Source organism: Hirundo rustica, chromosome 12, assembly GCF_015227805.2.
Source record: "Hirundo rustica isolate bHirRus1 chromosome 12, bHirRus1.pri.v3, whole genome shotgun sequence".
Taxonomy (NCBI): Eukaryota; Metazoa; Chordata; class Aves; order Passeriformes; family Hirundinidae; genus Hirundo; species Hirundo rustica.
This window is the reverse complement of record NC_053461.1, coordinates 15,982,505-15,997,000: the sequence shown is the minus strand read 5'-3', so window position 1 is coordinate 15,997,000 and position 14,496 is coordinate 15,982,505. Positions and strand designations below refer to the sequence as shown.

General features: G+C 41.9%; 1 protein-coding gene across 2 annotated transcripts in view; it reads left to right on the top strand.

Moving 5' to 3' along the window:
* TAFA4 (TAFA chemokine like family member 4) overlaps positions 1 to 14,496 on the top strand; it is a 69,716-nt gene that overhangs the window by 23,754 nt on the left and 31,466 nt on the right. The window contains exons 3-4 of one of the 2 annotated variants that reach the window (XM_058422269.1): positions 1,802 to 1,937; positions 4,977 to 5,092. In XM_058422269.1, coding sequence (XP_058278252.1) covers positions 1,858 to 1,937; positions 4,977 to 5,092 — 196 coding nt within the window. In that variant the 5' untranslated portion in view covers positions 1,802 to 1,857. Of the gene's footprint in view, positions 1 to 1,801; positions 1,938 to 3,147; positions 3,379 to 4,976; positions 5,093 to 14,496 lie in introns of those variants that run through there. The other variant, XM_040076618.2, reaches the window with a different exon arrangement.

The window sequence follows — 14,496 nt, the reverse complement described above, 5'->3', positions numbered from 1 at the left end:
ATTTTTTAAAGGAATATCGCTGCCTGGAGGGCATTGGAAAGCCTGGAGATATGCAAGTGGAAATATCATCTGTCACTTTCGCTGCATCCGCTTAATTAGAACGAGTTGGACTGATCAATACTCCCTTGCCTTTTACCAGTGTTTAACATGTGTTTACAGAACAGGCTACACTGATGTTTGTATTTACCTGTAGATGCATCTGCACGGGGTTTTATTTTCCTCCCTAATAAAAATTATGGAACAGATAAGCGCTAAAACCCAAGTTAGTGTATTGCAGTATTGATTTCTACAGGAGCTCTGTAAGAATGTATTTATCTACCTGTCCTGTTATGAAATGGGTAAAAATGGACCACATAACCATTTCAGTCAGTCAATGCTGTATTGAAAATCCTGTTTGTTTGCTTCTTCTTAATAGGTCTTTTGAGGCACACTGTTGTTTGATTTTTTTATTTTTTATTTTATGTGTATTTGTGGAAGAAAGGATTAATAAAGGATGGTAATGCTTTTTCTTAAGACAGCTCTTTGCCCAGGTTTTATTTTGATTTCCAGTGCTGATCTGATAGAACTGCTGATTTTGGCTCACCCTGGAACTCCCCCTTGGAAAGCGAAGAGAGTAAAATGTGGTTAATTATGGATTGCTGGCCTGGCACCTCTTTGATTCCAGCAATTACTCTATTTTCTCATGGCATTCTGAACAAAAAGGGGCTGCTAAGGCCAGGTTGGATGGGGCTTCGAGCAACTTGGTCCAGTGGAAGGTGTCCTTGCCCATGGTTTGGAACAAGATGAGCTTTAAGGTCCCTTCCAACCCGTGTCTGGAAGGTTCTGTGATTCTGTGCGTGTGTTGAGCCAGGGCTTTCCTGTCGTGAGCTGCTGAAAGGTGTCTGCCTGTGTGCTTTTATGACCCCAGACATGCTCTGCCCTCCAACCTGGTGCTGCAATTTTGTGTTCCTTAAAAGCAGATTTCTAATTGATCAGAGGAGGGGTGAAATGGAAAGAATAGTGGATAAGATGAGGAAAGGTTATTGTGATCGCTGTGTGGGTGAAGACCACATTATTATTGCTCTCACAAATTGCTCAGTGTCGTGTTTTCAATAGCACAAGGTCAAGTTGTGCACACGGATAGAAGTGAGAGAACAATTGTAAACAGCAAAAGCAAAGAGGCCTGAACGTCCATGAAATGGAGTGCTTGAGCTCCTTGTTCTGCAGAACGTGTGTCAGTGCTGCTGTAAAAGTGTTTCCACATGGAGATTTCCAAGTGTGACTCCTGGCTGTAGGTGGGCTGGGTGTGAGGTGATGCTGGGAGCGAGCAGAGGCAGCAGGGTCAGAGGGTGTAGTGATACAGAATCCCAGACACTCTCCTGCGGATGTGACCCTCTGCTGCTGAGGCAAGCTCCAAGGGCTTGGACCAAAACTTTATGAAGACAATGAGAGATTTTCCCCACTATCTTTAATAGGGTATGCTTCAAACTGTTGGGGGCTTCATGGAACCACGTGGAAATGTGGAAATGTGTTTGCACTGTGGTGCAGTCTTAGACCTTAGAGCTTTCCCAGCAGCTGGGTGGTGATGAGGCCCCAGTGAGCTGCACACATTCTGTAGTCCAGCAAACTCTGCCTTTGGTGGATGTAGTGATACCTCAGAGCTGCCTCTCTGTTCCCAGAAAGAAAAGAGGAATGCAACCGCTGCCTTCTGCCCCGGATTGCACTGTAGATGGCACTGTGAAACTAAGATTTTGGTGACAAAGATGTGTTTTACAGCACCTCTCCAGACATTAATTGCAGTGTAATGTGGCTTTATTTCTAGGTCCCCGAAGTGAAGGAAAAATTCTGAGATGCAGAAAGGCTTATTTGCTGTTGCAAATGGGAATCTGGAATAACTATGAAAAACACACTGAAATAATTGTGTTTGACTGGAACAAAATTCTTGCAAAGTCCCCAAGGTAAGAGCACTTTTTATCTTTCGAATGACACTGAAGATTCACTGTTCTGGTTAGCAACAATATCCACTTGAATCCAATAGAGAATGAAGGCTTGACATTTCTGAAAGCGGCAGCCCACTGACGCTGAAGGGCTCAGCACCCCTTGCTGCATCTGTCTGCCAAATTTCATTTCTTCTCTGCCTTTTCAAAGATCCTCTTGTATTTCTTTACATTAGCAGGCTGAAAACTTACTCCTGTCTACCTGCAAGGCAGACTGAAGTCTGCAGATGTGTCATTGGGATGGTACCGGGTGCTTTTAGCAGCCTTTCAGTTTGGATTTGACCCAGTGGATGCTTTGTAGTGATACACTTATTCCTGGACTTGAACATTCTTACACAGGGGTAAGGTTACCCTGTCAACCTGATGAGCCCTGCTTTCACATTCCTTGTTTAATGTCTCAAAAGAGTCAAACTCGGCTGGGGAAAACTTTGGAAAATAGGTCAGTGCATGGCCATTTCCACTGAGAGCAGTTTGGCTGCTGCACTGGGAATGGTGGGAACGCCTGGGTCCACTTAAGTGCTGAAACAGCAGCTGTTGAGCTTATGATGCATGATTTGGGACCTGTCCATCATCACACCTGTCCCTTCCAGCAAGCCCCACCAGAAACGGCATGTTCAGAATGCCTGAGCTGGGGTGTTTAATTCCACAGGTTAAATCCAGGAAATCTGGAGGAAGGTTTCTGTCCTCATGGTGATATATCAGAGTGAAGTATCCGCTGATACTTGGAGCAGATCTGAGTGTTTACATTTAGAGCAACAGAAGGATGGGGTTGGAAGCTGAGCAGATGATGGCATCCTATTCAGTGATAACTGGTGCAGGAGCTTTAACCTGTGTGTTTCTCACAGAGAGGCCAAGAAAACTAAAGTTAAATTCAGCCCTCTCCTAAAAAAAAAAAAAAAAAAAAAAAAAAAAAAGAGGAAGGTTCAGTCACCTGGGAAAGATTTGGATGACCAATATCTAGAATGGTACACTGATTTTAGAACTCACCAGGCAGTATTCTTAGGCTAATACTGGATCAACAGCAATAGTGATATTTATGTTGATTTCACAGTGACTCAATCCTATAAGCTGCAGTGACATTATGTGGTTCAGCTGGATGCAAGAGGTGAGTTAGGTTCAGCTGCTCTGAATTATTCTGGGAGTGCTCCAGAAGAGGGTACTCATAGGGTAGGTGAGGAGCATTGATGTGTTTATCTTCTGGGCTTGGTTCATGCTCATAGAATTGTCCTAAATACAGCTGTAAAAGGCCGTTAGGCTGTTTGTTCTGTATTCAGGGTGGCAATATATTGGGCTCAAAACAGAACATCTTCTTAAAGCCAGAAAAAGTGAAGTTTTGCCAAATTAGTGCTTAAAGTGTGGCTTCTTTATGTAGAATTTTCATTCTCTGAAATCTGAAGACATGGTGAGTTTTGGTTTTTTTGGTTTTTTTTTTCCCCTCAATATTTATGTAATTAAAAAAAATTGGAAGCTGAAGGTGCTGGGGTTTGCATGAAAGTATTTCTTTTCTGAAGTAGAAACCAGTATTTGTTGTTAAAATATACTTATGTGCAGCAGACTTCTGGTCTCTTAACTTGTAATATTAATAAGTGCATTTTTTTTATTTGTTTGGCCTTCATCAACATCTACAATTAGAGAAAAAATGTTGTTTTGCAAAGTGTGAAAAAGGAGATTGTGCAAGCAATTTTAAATGAGAAAACATGGTCTCTGATTTGGTTTATTTGGTAGATGTTTATCAAATTTAAACAACATCCAAGTGTGTCATCTGGTTGTGATAGTAAAGCTGTCTAAAGCATGTGTTGCTTGGGATTTCTTTTTATAAACTTGTGTTTTCAGCACCTGAACATTGGATTAGCTGAGTAGTCTTAGGTATTTTTGAGATCTACAGAGAATTTTTTTTTAGAAAATACTTGGAAGACTCAGAACTGGAATCTGCAGAGGGAAAGTAGTTCTCAAAGGAACCAAAACTACTATTTTGGTGCAAATAAACTCGTGATAAGCTTGCCCGAATCCCAGCCTGCTGATTAACTGCAGACTAACGTCACTGCCATGAAAACAGTATTTGCTTCAACTTATGCAAATCTATAAATTGCCTTTAATTAATTTGATGTATTCCTGCTTGCAGAATTTGCTGAAAGTGTGTAACATGGTATCAAGGGTTCAGCTACATAACACTCATTTATGTATCATGCAAGCAATAAATCATCATAACTGAGTTTAAAAAGATGATTAGATTCCCTTTCTATATGATGAATGGCATAACATAAGCTATTGAGGGATTTAATTGTAGATATTTGCAGAAAAATTACGGAGGATTTGGGATCTTAGTTTTAGGAATAACACGAATAAGAGTAACAACACTTTCTTTAGAGCAAATGTTTTCTGAAATGCAGTTTCCAAGGCCCTGGTAGAGAAGTGAGTCCTTGCATGTTTGACTGAGGTGCTGCTTTGTAAATGTTTTACCCTCAGCAAACTGGATGATAGCCAGGAAATCTCCCAAATGTTGTGGTTTTGGGAGACCCAGTCAAGTCCTGTGCATGGCTACAGGGGAGTTGGTAGCTTTAGTAAATATGTCCTGAGAGGTGTTAAGTAAAAATGACTTTTTTTTTTTTTTCTTTTTCCTGTCATTGGGGGAGGTCCAGTTTAAAAGTAGTAGCACAACTCATAAATATGTATGTTTAAATTTGAGTGTGGCAGGATCTTAGTAAAGGACAAAAGAGCCCGTCCCTTATCTCAGATTCATTGCACTCATAATGTGTTATTACAAACATGTGTTTGTGGGTAATGTGATGTGTGATAGACATTGCTTCTGATTATAAAATGTCCTTAACAAAGAATTGATCCCAACCAAGTAATGAATGTGATTTTTGTGAGCGTTGCCTTGCAATAAGCCACATTAGTTATTCTTCGGCGTCCTTTTGGCTTTTCCTTCCCCACATCATTTTTATGTTATTCCCTACTCGCATTGCTCTTTCACTCAACTGCTTCCTTTTCTGCCTCCAGGATGAGATTCTGTGCCAAATCAATGCTTCTGTCTGACTGGCTCTTTCTGGTCTATGTGTTAATGGTCTGCTGTAAATTGTTGTCCGCCTCTAGTCACCATCCCCGGGGGCACACAGGTAGGAGCTTTTAAACTCATTATGTGCTACTGAGACCAATTAATACCACTTGCAGCATGTTAGAGCTCTCTTTCTAGCAATGGATAATTGATGAGGCTCTTGACAGCATGTTGTAATCAGTGCAATAGGTTAAAAATACACAACCGACAAGGAAAAAAAAAAAGAGTTATTGTAAATATCCGTGGCTTTTTTTCTCATTATTTATGTACTGAAGCTCAGCGGGAGGTTTTTGGAGTGACTTCATGACTGCTAGGCCTCTGGGATTTGTTTGTGTAATTTTGCTTTATCCTTATCCAAAGACGTTCTGAGATGTATCTTTACCTTCACCCTCTTAATCCTGTCGTTATCAACCGACTTTACAGCAGTATCATTTGCTCTGGTGGGCAATAAATCGAAGCCCTCAGACTCAGGTTCTCTCACTGACTGGCGCAAATTCTGACCTGTGCTTAGATCAGCCTGTGATACTCTCCTTTCCCCAACTGGCATAGTGAAAAAACACTTGAATTTAAGGGATGTACTATTGTAGTAGGGCAATACCGACCAGGCATGATGCATTATCATATTATAAATGCCAAAAAAAAAAGATCAGGACAAGCTATGTTGCCCTCCAGACTGGATTTTTGTAGCAACATCTCTGGTCGGATCATGCAGAGTTCAGCTTGAAAGCAGAAAGAGATAGAGATGGACCAGTGCTAATGCAAAGGTATCCATGGAAGGCCTAAATAAAGTGGGATAGCTGTGATAAGACTGTGCCACCTTTGATCCCACTGGAGAGAGGGGTGAGGTAACCAAATACCTCTTGTGTCAGTGCTGCATTTCAGAAGAGGCCAAAATCTGTCTGCAAGCTCCACAATGGCTCTGCGTTTTCAGCACCATGGTCAGCCTCACGCTGGCGTGGGGGTTTCTGCAAGAGTTGCTCTTTGTGATGTGGCCCTATCCTTAAATTACGTGTTAGTCCTCAAATCCATATGCAATGTCCTCAGCTCTGAGCCAGACTCTTGTGGGTCCAGGTCTAATGTTAGCATCCACTCCCCTCAGGGCTGGGAAGTGAGGATGCATTTGGTAGAGGCTCCATCCTCCAGAAGAGACAAACTATTGATCTCTTTCCTGGCTGCTTCCAGTGGTTGTCTAGGTAGGAGCTGAAGGCTCCTCCTGTGCTCACCAAAATATCTTCAGGTCTGGCAAGCAGGACTGGCTGACCTGCGCATAGCTGCTGTGTCTCTGAGAGCTACAAAACCTCCTCCTTGCCTTCCCCCATCACCAGCTCTGCTTTCCCTGGCTGTGCAACACTCTTGTTTTCTATAAAATACAGCCACAGTTTTTGGAGAGTAACTGAATCATGAGGCAAAAGCCTAAGGAGTGTTTTCAGTGAATGCAGCCGTGGGGGATGACCCATATTGCTGCTTTGTTCTGGGAATTGTATCGCTTCCATGAGGAAAGGGGTCTGTGTGCAGTCACGAGTTAATAGCAGAGCATTTCAGAGCTGACTGCAGAAAAACCTGGAGAGGAGCCTTCTGCACCTTTTGTCATTTTGGGGAGTGGTCTTGTCAGAAGAAATGTTATTTTTGTCCTTTCCGGATGCACTTTGCCTGCGTACCTAAGGGAAATACCTGTAATAAGGCAGCAGTGATCTTGTGTTGTGGGCTTGTTTGATGAGCACCGTGTATTATGTAAATCACTGCAATATTTTTTTACATAAAATTTTAGAATGCTTGAGAGCATACCATAAACTGACACCAGGAGTTCTTCCCACCCTATCAAAGAGGTACTACAGACACAGTCATGTTGCTCGACTTTAAGCATTATTTGTGTGCTGAGACAAAAGAAGGTTCTGCTCCTCATCAACAGCTTGGTCCAACTGTGGAGCTGTTTTTCAAATGGGCACCCTTGAAGCTGGAGCCTTCATGCACCTTTTCAGACTGTGGTGTCCTGTTCTTCCCCAAATGTGAGTTTCCCACCTTTGTACACTGAAGTGGCCCCCATACCACTTTGATTCCAGGTGGTAGATGAAGCAGTGATCCCATTTTTGGTTCTCCAACTCCCTACATGTGATTCTTGGCACCACAGAGTGTTTAGGGATCTGTCCTCAAGGGGCCTGCATTTCCCAGTCTCATCTTATCTTTGCTGCTTGACAGAGCACATGGATTGACCTTCTAATGGATATTCAAATCTCTGATGGAATCTATTATGTGAGCAAGGTGCTGCCTTGCTCATTGGGAAAACAAATAATTCAGAGCTTTTAGCAGAGCCTGTTTTGTGGAAAGCAAATAATTAGCCTCATTTATTTCATACAAATTAGCACGTTCTTGGATAGCAATTGGGATAAAATTTTTGCAGTCAATAGGCAGCATTCACATTTTTCAATGTAGAATGTCCTGAAGAACATTAGAGGAATAATTCCAAGCTTTGGGTTCAGCAAAGGCTTTATCCTTTAGGTTCAGCAGCTCTCATCTGACAGGTACCTGCTGAGCTGGGAGGTGTGAGGTGCCCAGCCTGGGATGCTTTGAGAGGAGCTGGTTTTTAAGAACAGGTTGTGTCTGCTCCTGAAAATCAATGTGTTTCAAGTGATTTACTTGATATCATCAGGGCCTTTAAATAAATGTGTACTCGCTACAGCTAAGAAACTTTATTAATTAAGAGCAGACAAGAGAATTTAAAATGAAAAGTGGGAATCGACTTTTTCTTTTCAAAACACTGCCATTTTTAAGGAGCCTAATCTGGGAAAAGATAATTATTGACCTGGGTCACACTAGATGGTACCTGAATAAATGACATTTGACAACTGTCTGCCCTATTCAGGCAGGGACAGAGACTGGATCTCATGGACCCAATAGCCATCCTGCTCCTGAAAAGTGGGAGAGCATGGCATTGAGAAATCCCTTTGACAATGGAGGCCTCTTCACTGCAGTGAAGTGTAAGACAGACCTGGTTCTTCCTTTTGCTCTGTGAAATATTCACCACCATCCAATACCCCCCAGGGGAGAGACTGTTCAATCCTGCAAGCCAGTGCTGCCTTTGGAGCAGTTTGGATCCTGAATCCATCTTGGGGGCCACAGCCTGGTTTTCACTGGAACACTGTCATTGCTCTGACTGATAGAGTCAAAAGGCAGAGGAGAAATTTTCCTTCTCATCACCATTAGGTCATTGCAGATGCTGCTTGTGCAGATGGTTTTAGCAACCTCCTTGTATATCTGTGTGGAGAAGAATCATGAGAGTGTTCATCTGACTTTGTTGCTGTGAATATCCCTCTGAAGAGTTCTCTTTTGCCCTGACAATAACTAAGGGAAGCATAAGCACCATTTTTTTTTTTTTTTTTTTTTTAAATTGGGCAGTATTTCAGGCTCTTGAATACCTAATACCAATATAATGAATCAATTCCATGCTGTGCTGGATGAAACAACACACATTCAGTACCAGAAAAGATTTGTTTCCATGTCACAGCTCTAAGTCAAAAATGAAGAAGCATTGAAAAGACATTTTGTCAGGTCAGCTCATGTGAGGGCAGGTCCCACAGACCCTGAGCTGGCACAGCCAGCTGAGCAGTTTCTGTCATGAATTACTGGTGCAGCTTGGATTTTTTGAGACTCTTTTATGTGATGATGCTCACCTGAAATGCTTCCAGCTTTGCTGAAGGGTCGAAATTTTTGGGCAGAGTGTTCCACATCAACTGCAGTTTTTTCACAACTTTAAGGCCTTCTTTTCCCTACTTTCAGGGTTTCATGGACAGACTCTGTCTGACTGGAGTCAGAGGAAAAATTCTTTACTTACAAACGCTCCAGGGTTCAATCTTCTTAAAGGAGAGCTGAAAAATGCGGCTTTGTATTAGGAATATTGCTGCTTTCAAGAGAACAGGGACAACCCATGCTGCTTTTTCTGCCCTTATTTTGGGGTTGGAGCATCATTTTTGCTGGCAGTGCTGTTGGGCAGCCCTGAGATGGATTCCCATTTCCACCAGAGGGCCCTGCAAGGCTGTGGAAGGGGCTCCAGCACTCAGGCACCGCCAGCTTCCTCCTGATTTAAATCCCAACTCTGCATTTTGCTAACTAGAATTATGAGTCCTTCGTATTTCCACGGGTCAGACGTGGTTACTGCACAATAAGCTTTAGCCCTTTGTTCTGTTTAACTCCTTTTATGTCTTAATGTTTTATTCAGTGTGCTATTTATGTGCTTTATTACCCGGCTTCTAAATACAGGGTAGCTACAATATACAACCCAGACTGTAATCTCTTCAAGTAATAAGGTAGGGAAGGCAATTCACCTGAGAAATAGGTTCCCTTTAAGACAAAAAGGAGCAGAATTCTGTCTGTGAAGTTTGCTGGTATACTTATTTCTGAGGAGAAAAAAAGCATAAGAAATATTTTTTTTTTCCCCCCTTAAATAACAGTGAGAGTTTTTAACATACGTGACAGACTTTGACAATGACTTCAAATTAGGTGCATAGCTGTGTTACCAGTAAATAACAATTCAGTGTTGGTTTACTCTTTTATAGGGTGAAATGTAGCTTCTGGCATCGTTTTCCAAGAACGTACACCTTAGCTGCGTGGAATGTGATTGTATATGAAAAGATTTGTGTATTCCTGGGAGTTGAGGGGTGGGAGGGGAGGAATTGCAGACAGGCTGGTAAATGTGCAGGTTTATATATCAAATGTCATTGTTTCAAAAGTGCGTGTGTGTGTGTGGGGGGGAAATTCTGTAATAAAAAGAAGACAGAGTCTTATTTAATACAAATGGCCAAGCCCAGTGTGTCAAACTGTAGAGCAGGAGGTTGGTATCAAGCTCTTTCCTGCAGTATCAAAGTGACCTTATTTTAAAGCCATTGGGGAAAGCTTGTGAAAATATTGTCTTTATTTTAGTCATTTTACATTGACACCATCATTTTTTTTCTGTAGCTCCCACCTTCTGTAAATGATAATCTTTATATTCCATCAACCAAAATTCTAAGCAGGAAAGCTTTCTTTACTCCGTGTCTTTTCTTGTAAAGCTACTTCTCCCAAACTTAGATCTGATAACAGAAGAAAAAAAAAAATATTACAATGCAAATGGATAGTCTTGTGCAGAAAGAAATGTTTGGATAAGTGTAAATCCACAAATAGAATGGAAAAGATCTTGTCCTTGGTGTTCACTTGAGTGAAGTGATGCAACAAAGAGCAGCACGTGCTCTGTTCTGGGTTTACATGGAGGTCAAACACTGAGTCCTTGGCAGGATGGATGCCAGAGTGATGAAGGCAAGAGATTGAGATGTAAAGGACTTGCATCGAGTTCCTTGCTCTGAAATGATTAAAAGACTTGCCTAAGATGAAGTCCTGACCCCACTGAAGTGGGAGTTTGTGATTCTTCTGTGATTTAGTTTCCAGCCCACTCCGGAGATATCTCAGCAGAAAAGTTAAACTTCATAGTTATGACGTTATTAAAGCTTACACCAGTCATTCTCACAGAATTCACCATTTAGTGCTTGCCAAATCACTGCCATTTTGAGGGATGGAAACAGTTTTAGGGCCTGTACTTCTATTGATCACCACGTTTGTGCTGGGCTGTGTCGCCACAGCCTTGCAGTTACATTGATTGGGAGAGCAGGGCAGAGCCTGCCCCAAACTTAAAGTCCCATTTCAACCTAATTGTAAGGCTTTTCATCCCAAATGGGTGGCTGCACGGGCTTGAATAAATGTCTGTGGAAATGGGCAGCAATTTCTGGTGAGTCAGGCTCTCTGGTTTTGTCTGTGCTACCTGAGGAAGAGGGGTTCAGAGGCTGATTCCCCATGGTGGCTTTCGTCTGCCCACTTGGCTGTGGGTGGGTACAAAATGTTCACCTGGTGTTTAAGAGCAGGAGATCTGTTGTCAATCCTTGGTTGTAGCATCAAACATGCTCCCCTTGTGCCTGGTCCCCTCAGACTCCAAGAAGTGCCCAGCTCTGCTCTCATGCCAAGGTTGATGTTCTCCCCTCCAGAGAGCAGCCCCTCAACTTTAACTTTGAAAGTTTCTGGTGTTGATGTGCCTGGTTTCAAGGACATGTTTGAGCAAGCATTTCTTCTTGGAAACCAGAATTTAATTAATAATGGAAGAACTTGGAGATGGAATTTTTTTTTTTTTTTTTTTTATTATTATTATTAACCTTTAAGTGTTTTGTTGGCAGAGCACCTCGGGATTGCTGCTGGTAGCTCTTTGCTGCATCTGTTCTTCAGTGTTTGGTAGCATTCTTGGATTCTTTCAGGAGAGTGACAACTGATAGCAGACAGCGGATTCTAAATCAGGAGATTAAAGATGTCTTGTAGGCTTCAGCAGGGTAATCTCTCCTCATCACACTGGAGATGGAAGCTACACCTGACATTCATTATCTTCCAGCGTGGCAATCTTTAACAATACCTCCAGAAATGCCAGAAGTTTTGAGTGGAAAATTCTAGGATCAACAGTTCTGTTGCTTAGTGTTTGGCCTGCCTCTACTTATTTATTTCCTTTCTTTATTTCCACCTGTTTTTTTCTCCTCATGGATATCATCCATATGTCTTGCAGTCCATGAATGGTCACTAGTCTTTTGATTTATGTTATTTTTGAGAAATAATGACCAGGTAAGTGTGAGACAAGATTTCTCTTAGTTTTATTTCCTGCTTGCATCCTCCTAATACCAGTTCTGTTTTATACCTGTGTTTCCTTCAAGTAGCATCTTAAGATGCAGTGAATATTTTGGAATTAGCGACTTATTTTGATGCCTTTTTTGCACAAACTGTTACAAATGAGCTGGGGTGAATGGCAGGATCTGTGTTTAGCAGGCCTGGGCTGTGTTAACAGCTATTTGTAGGGCGTTGCATCACGTTGGCTGGTTTTGCCTGATAGCAAAAACAAAATTGTAAGTGATTGTAAAGCAAAAATCCAAATGTACCAAGGCAGCCTTTTGGGTTCATTATATTTTCAGATTGGGTGTAAAACCTTAGAGCCTCTTCTGTGCTCTGTATATCCCTTCTTCTACAGCTTCCTTTCTTTATTTAGGAGATTTCCCTCCACATTGCAGGAGGCTGACAGAGAGCAGACACCAACCTGGTGTCCCTGGATTCTCTCTGAATGGGACATGAAGCCTCTCCTGACTTGCCACATTGAGGAGATGCCCTTTTCTGAGGAGATCAAACAGGGAGATCTTCAGACTTCGTGTCAGCACTGACACTTGTTACTAAGTGTTCTCAGATTTGTCTTTAGAAAACACAATTTATTGAAAATATTAAAATCGAGTCAGAATATAACTTGTGAAGAGAGCATATGATGTCAGTTGGCTTAACTCACCCCAGCAACACAAATGCCTGGCATGAATTGTGCCTATGCTAATGATTTCTGTCCATTGAGTCCTTTCAGCAGATGCTGGTATCCTTCCAACTGGAAAAAAAAAAAATAAAGCAAGACAAACAAACACAAAAAAACCCAACTAAAATGAAATCAACTGAAATTTCTCATCTAAAAGAGTTTGAATGCAGAAAGAGGTGCTTGCTGTTCTCTACATGCACTCCATTGGAGTGAGTACTGTTGTGTCACTGAGGAAAAAAAATGTAGCTGATGATTTCATTTTCAGTGTTTCTAAATGCATGTTGTTAGGAGAAAGTCTGATTGCTCTGCAAGTTGCTTTTTAGGGTTGTCACTCGCTTGGCTGGGTGTCCAACTCTGTTGTCTGTTTTTAGGAATGGCTGCTGACAATAGAGTTTAATAATTTACTTGCACAGAGTTAATTTTTCAGCTTTTTGTTCTTCTTCCAAGGTTTCAGAAACATGGAGACAATATAATGGGTTTTATTATCAGACCTATGTTCAATGTTGTTTGAATTATATAGAAAAAAAGCAATAGTTTGATATTTCATTCAGAAATACTGTGACAGATGGGCTTTTTTTCTCCCCCCACCATGCAGCATTTTTAACATTTTATTTGGAAATATAAAAGACCCCACAACTTTGTGTTGACATTCTTTAGAAATGGAGTAAAATTGCTGCCCTCAGCAAAATGCAATTTACTGCCAGGGATGCCACAGTCCCCAAACAAGGAGCCAAGATAATTAGTCTGCAACTGACAAATAAGTCTGCTATGCTAATGTAATGAAACATCCTTTTATCAGACTCCATCACATGATGGTTTGTGCCAAGCTAGAGAGAAAAGAGAGTTTACTCTGAAAACATGTCCTCTTCTGGGGCAACAAATCTAATCCAGTAGTGACTGTGGAAGAATTTTCCTGACCCTTCCCCAGTGTCAAGGGATTTGGATCGACTGAATTCTGGATCAAACCCAATACCTGAGTAGGGCTTTTTTGCAAAATCATTTCCATTTTTCTTTGGGCTGTAGTGAGAACAGCATCGAAGCAGCATTAAAAAGAATTATGGCTGCAGGAGGACCAGTTTACCAGGGAATAAAGGTGCTTCAGCACTTTCTCTGTGTTGTCTCTCCAGAAAAGAGAAGGGGCTTTGCCCCAAATTTGCAGCTTAAATAAACAGTGATCTGCTGGGGTGACTCCTCTGGCAGCCAAATCAAAGCAATATAAGGTGTTTGTCTGCAACACGAACTGCTTTACAAAGGAATTGTGATTATTGTCATTTAAGAGATGGGTGTGCATGGTGAACACTTCCATGTCTTGGGAGCCAACAGGTCTCAGCTGCAGAACAGAGCCAGGGGTCAGGTTTAGATTTTCTTGTCTGGGGCTTGGTGGCTGGGCTGCAATTTATGCAAACAGCACACTTAAATACTATCACTGCACTGTGCTGGCCAGCACAGGCACACACCTGTCAGAGCTAGCAAGTGACTGGGGAGCGCCTTCCCAATCTTATTCCCAGCATTTCTCAGTCCAGAGTCTGTTAGCTGAGTTGGTCAAAAGGCACTGCAAAAGAAGGGACATTTATTCTTATTTATTAGCTTTTGCTCACTATGATATTTTTGTGAAATATGACGTGACCTTTCAGTCTGAGATCTGTGAGATGATAAATATTATTAGCAGGGTCATTCCTTGACCGAGGGAAAACTGCCTGTTGTGCAATGATGAATTCAGTCAGGGGACAAGCCATGGAAAGATGTCTGGTTTGTGGCAGCCTCAGCAGATGGTTGTGCTGAGTGGATATTGCTAATTGCCACTGCTCTTATATTAGCCTGGTGAGTAGGAACTGGCTTGCTACTTGGCTTTGTGGGAGTGGGGAGGGAAGAGATGGGGCCCTTGTGTCTCAGGGGAGTGAGGTGAGAACACACAGGTATTATGTACCAGGTAACACCAAGTACCTGGAGCTGAGGGGCAGCTGTGCTGGCCTCCAGCAGAGGAGGAGTCATTGTTGTTACAACTCACCGCAAATAAAGCGTTGAACAAAGCAATTCTGAATATGAAGAGAAATTGGTATGAAAATCACAAGGTTTAACACCGTGCTTCAGTAAGAGTGTGTGTAAAAATGGCATCC